We start from the raw sequence: 4,275 nt of genomic DNA, 5'->3' as shown, positions 1-4,275 counted from the left end.
CCAGCTGGCCTCCATACTCAGCGGACCAGAAATCAAAAAAATTCTGAAGTTTTTAGACAAATATCTAGTACCGACCAGTCACCAAATTCGGGGAATCACGGAAAACATATTCTAAACATAAAAGATATTTGCTAAAATCAGAGTAGGATCATGGGAAACACGTCAGATTATATATCAAAAAATACATCAGATTTCTGCCTATCCGAGTCAGCCCTAAAAGACCTTGGTCTGGTACCAGAGAACTTTCCAGACCCAACTTCCCAGCAGAACGTGGCTACTAGCAATGGCGGAAAGGTACCATGTGGGTGCCCACAAAGAACTAATGTCCACCTAAGCCAGACAATATCCCTCTTGCCCCTACAGAAGAAAACAGACCCCAATTGAAATGCTGGATAAAGGAGCATTTTGAGTCCAGTGCATTCAATGTATGCCCACATCAACAGCTGCAGGCGATGAAAGGAAAACCCATGGACATCACGTTCATCCTGAGAGCCAAACTCTCAGCTGTACCATACCATTGGAAGAAAAGAGTTAAGGAGGACCTCGACCGAGACGTGGCATTGGGCATCATAGAACCTGTACCAGTGGGTATACCTACAACATGGTGCTCCAGATTGGTGGTTGCACCAAAAAAGGATGGGTCACCGAGGTATACGGTAGACCTACAAAAGCTCAATGCCGCTAACTTATGAGAAACCCATCATATACTGTTTCCTTTCAACCAGGCATCGCTGGTGCCTGCGAAAACTAGAAAAACCATTTTGGATGCATGGAATAGCTATCATAACCTAACTCTCTCCCCATCGGCAAGAGATGCAATTACCTTCATCATGGAATGGGGTAGATACCATTATCTTCAGGTACCACAAGGATTCCAAGCGTCAAGAGATGCATATACACGCAAGTTCGACAACATCACTGTAGATATGCCCAGGAAAACAAGATGTATAGACGACACGATACTATGGGACGACTCTATCAAAACGTCATTTTGGCATACTATGGAGTGCATAAATGACTGCAGCAAAAATGGTATTGTATTCCATCCCCGGAAATTTCACTTCACAGAAAAAGAGGTGAAATTTGCCGGATTCTTGATAATGGAAGACGGCATAAAACCCACCAAAAAATGACTGAAGCAATACAAACTTATAACTGACATAAGATCCTGGTTTGGAATGGTAAACCAGGTAGCTTATGCTTTTTCTCAGGCTGAAGTAATGGCCCCATTCCGGGAGCTGCTGAAGAAAAAAAAAAGTTCTACTATACAGCACACTTGATCGAATCTTAGAAGAGTCGAAAAGAAGGATCACAGAAGAGATCGAGAACGGTGTAAGAACCTTCGAAGTGAACAGACCAACTTGTTTGTCGATGGACTTCAGTAGGACAGGCTTGGGATATTTTCTTTTCCAGAAGCACTGCAACTGTGCAACCGAAGCCGGACCGAAATATGGTGAGGACCACTGGAGATTAATCCTGGCTGGCTCCCGATTTACTAATGACGTGGAGTCCCGATATGCACCAGTTGAAGGAGAGGCATTGGCATTAGTCTACGGACTGGAAGCATGTCGCATGTTCGTTTTGGAATGCCAAGAGCTGTTAGTCACTGTGGACCATAAGTCCTTGGTGAAGATCTTCTTGGACAAAGCCCTAGAGAACATAAAGGACCCAAAACTGTTCAACTTCAAAAAACGGTCCTTGATGTACAAATTTCGAATAAAGCATCTCTTTGGCAAACTCAATGAATTCGTACAAAATGGTTTCCCTAAATCTCGGCACGAACTGCCAGAGACAATTTAGCAGTTTTGGCATATGAAAGAGGAGTTATATTGCTTGGAAGGGGTGATGATAATGGAAAATAAAATCCTCATACCCAGAAAACTATGTGCAGAGGTACTGGAATCACTCCATTCGGTACATCAGGGCATCAATGGAATGTTGGCAAATGCCAGACAACGGCTGTTTTGGCCAGGACTGGATGCGAGCATTCATCAGACTCGGGCCCAGGACAAAGTATGCAACATAATGGCCCCATCATAACCTAGGGAACCCCTAATGCCACCATCGAACCTCGAGTTTCCATTTCAGAAGACGGTGACAGACTTTTTGATTTACGAGGGAAGAACTACCTAGTATATACAGATAGATACACCAGATTAGTAGAAGTCACTCTGATGTCGTCCGGGAATGCCAAGGCCACATGTGACGCCCTACGAAACTGGTTCTGCATGTACGGTGTCCCGGAGAAACTGTCAACTGATGGTGAACCACCGTTTGACTCCAGTGAATATAACCTAGATAATTGGGGCATAAGGAAACGAACATCATTGGCATATTACTCTCAAAGCAATGGGAGAGCAGAATTGGCCGTTAAAATGGTTAAAAGGATCCTTATTGATAGCACAAACAGTTGCAGTCGCCTATGCCATGACCAGGCAGCTAGGTCCGTACTGACTCATCGCAACACCCTGGTACAAGACCTACATATGTCTCCAGCGATGGTGCTCTATGGCCACGTGATAAAGGACCATCTCCCAGTGCTCCAGGACTGATATTGAATTCATAAACGTTGGAGAGAAATCAGTCATTATAGGGAAACAGCGAGGGCAAAAAGACACTTACGGAATGAAAGGGAATACAATCTAAAATGTCACCCACTTCAGGAACTGAAAATCGGGGAAACGGTGCTGGTTCAAAACCAAGTTGGTCCACACATGCGTCGATGGGCAAAGACGGTAAAGATGCTGGAAACACTGGGTAACTGGCAGTATAATGTTCACATTGATAGGAGTAACCAGTTAGCCCATCGCAATCACAGATTTCCCTGAAGAATAAATCCCGTGGTAGATACTCCTTGTTACTCAATACCTGAGGAGCCACCAGGAATGTTGGATACCATAGACAACCTAAAAGAGCCCGAAGTACAGGGACAATGGTCCCCCACGTGTACGGATCAACAACAGCCCGAAACATTCGACACTCTGCCAGAACAGATGGAGGTGGATGACACAGCTTCCCCTGAGATGATGGAAGTTGAGGAAGACCAACCGGTGCATCGTAGCAGAAGGGTGACGCGACCACCCAGGAAAGTATCCCCACAGACATGGGGCACGTCATACGACTACTCCAGAGCCTCAAAACATTGGACCACAATGCAAGTATTTTGTGGCCCTGGAAGGAGGAGGGCGTGTAGAGGTGGAATCGAACCCAAGATGCCTAGTTACAAGACCGGAGTGGTCTTGGCGTCACACCCTCATAGAAGTAGACTCACCTACTTGCATGAGAGGCGAGAGCAGGCTACTTAAACAAGACATTCCCGGCAACGAGTGTGTTTCCAAATATACATCGTCTTGCTGACACTTTACAATGATAAGTAATTGTTGATATCGGATGGGAAAAACAGTCATATTGTTGTCTGCAAGGAAGCAGTTCCATGTTAATGTGTTCTATAGGCATGAAGCTTTTGGAAACAAACTTTGTTCATGGAAGTTCCATTCAATGTTACGTATAAGGAGGAAGGAAAGAAAGTTGTTTACAGTTGTGGTAGATAGACGAGTCCTTGCCGTGCATATCTGACAAAGCAGAACCTGATTTGGAGTTTTGTCGATCGCCTTCCATGGCATTTTAATATTTTTTATTATTGCTATTATTAATACTATTATTCTTACCATAATTATGTGATAATTATATCATTATAATTATATCTTATAGCTTTTATTTTGGATTCCTTTTAACTATTTACCCATTAAAATTCATTTTTTTAATTATAGGCTAAAAACTTAACCACATGTGCAAGCTGTAAAAATGGTGACTTTTAAGCTGGTCTAAAGTCAAAAAGGGTGAATTGTCTTTTCAATGAGGGATTGGGTTGACTTGGAAATCTTCAAATTCCATTGGCACTCCTATCTATTCAGAAAGCCAAATAGGTCAAGCAGACAACATGAAATTAAAAGCCCAAAGACAAAAAAAAAAAAAAAAGGGATGAACTTGACCATTTCCTCTCTTTATATTTAGTATGTATGATACTTTATCTTTGATAGTTTTGACAAGGAACCACTTATAAAAGAATTAACCTTTTACCTCTACAATATCAGCTATTAATTGTGTTAGGAGTTGAAATTTGAAAATTTTAATCTAGGTATGCAAAACAGAAAAATCTTGTCAGATTTTTAAAATCAGATCCAAATAGCATTTAAGCTGACAAGAAATATGGCTGAAGATAGTCAGTGGTCGATTTATAAATATAAATAAAACTTAAAGGAACACTATGAATTT

General features: G+C 42.2%; 1 protein-coding gene across 1 annotated transcript; it reads left to right on the top strand.

Moving 5' to 3' along the window:
* Positions 1-2,174: 2,174 nt before the first annotated feature.
* Positions 2,175-2,552, top strand: LOC145294183 (uncharacterized). Its single transcript, XM_080141290.1, has one exon. It carries the CDS (start codon positions 2,175-2,177, stop codon positions 2,550-2,552), a length of 378 nt encoding a protein of 125 aa, XP_079997416.1.
* The last annotated feature ends 1,723 nt before the right edge of the window (positions 2,553-4,275 follow it).

Source organism: Euprymna scolopes, chromosome 15 (genome assembly GCF_053919585.1).
Source record: "Euprymna scolopes isolate OS-2025 chromosome 15, ASM5391958v1, whole genome shotgun sequence".
Classification (NCBI taxonomy): Eukaryota; Metazoa; Mollusca; class Cephalopoda; order Sepiida; family Sepiolidae; genus Euprymna; species Euprymna scolopes.
This window is presented reverse-complemented; position numbering and strand designations above follow the sequence as displayed.

Bases quoted from the DNA above. Each gene is read 5' to 3' on its own strand.
- LOC145294183 (XM_080141290.1), top strand. From the start codon at position 2,175: ATGTCGTCCGGGAATGCCAAGGCCACATGTGACGCCCTACGAAACTGG.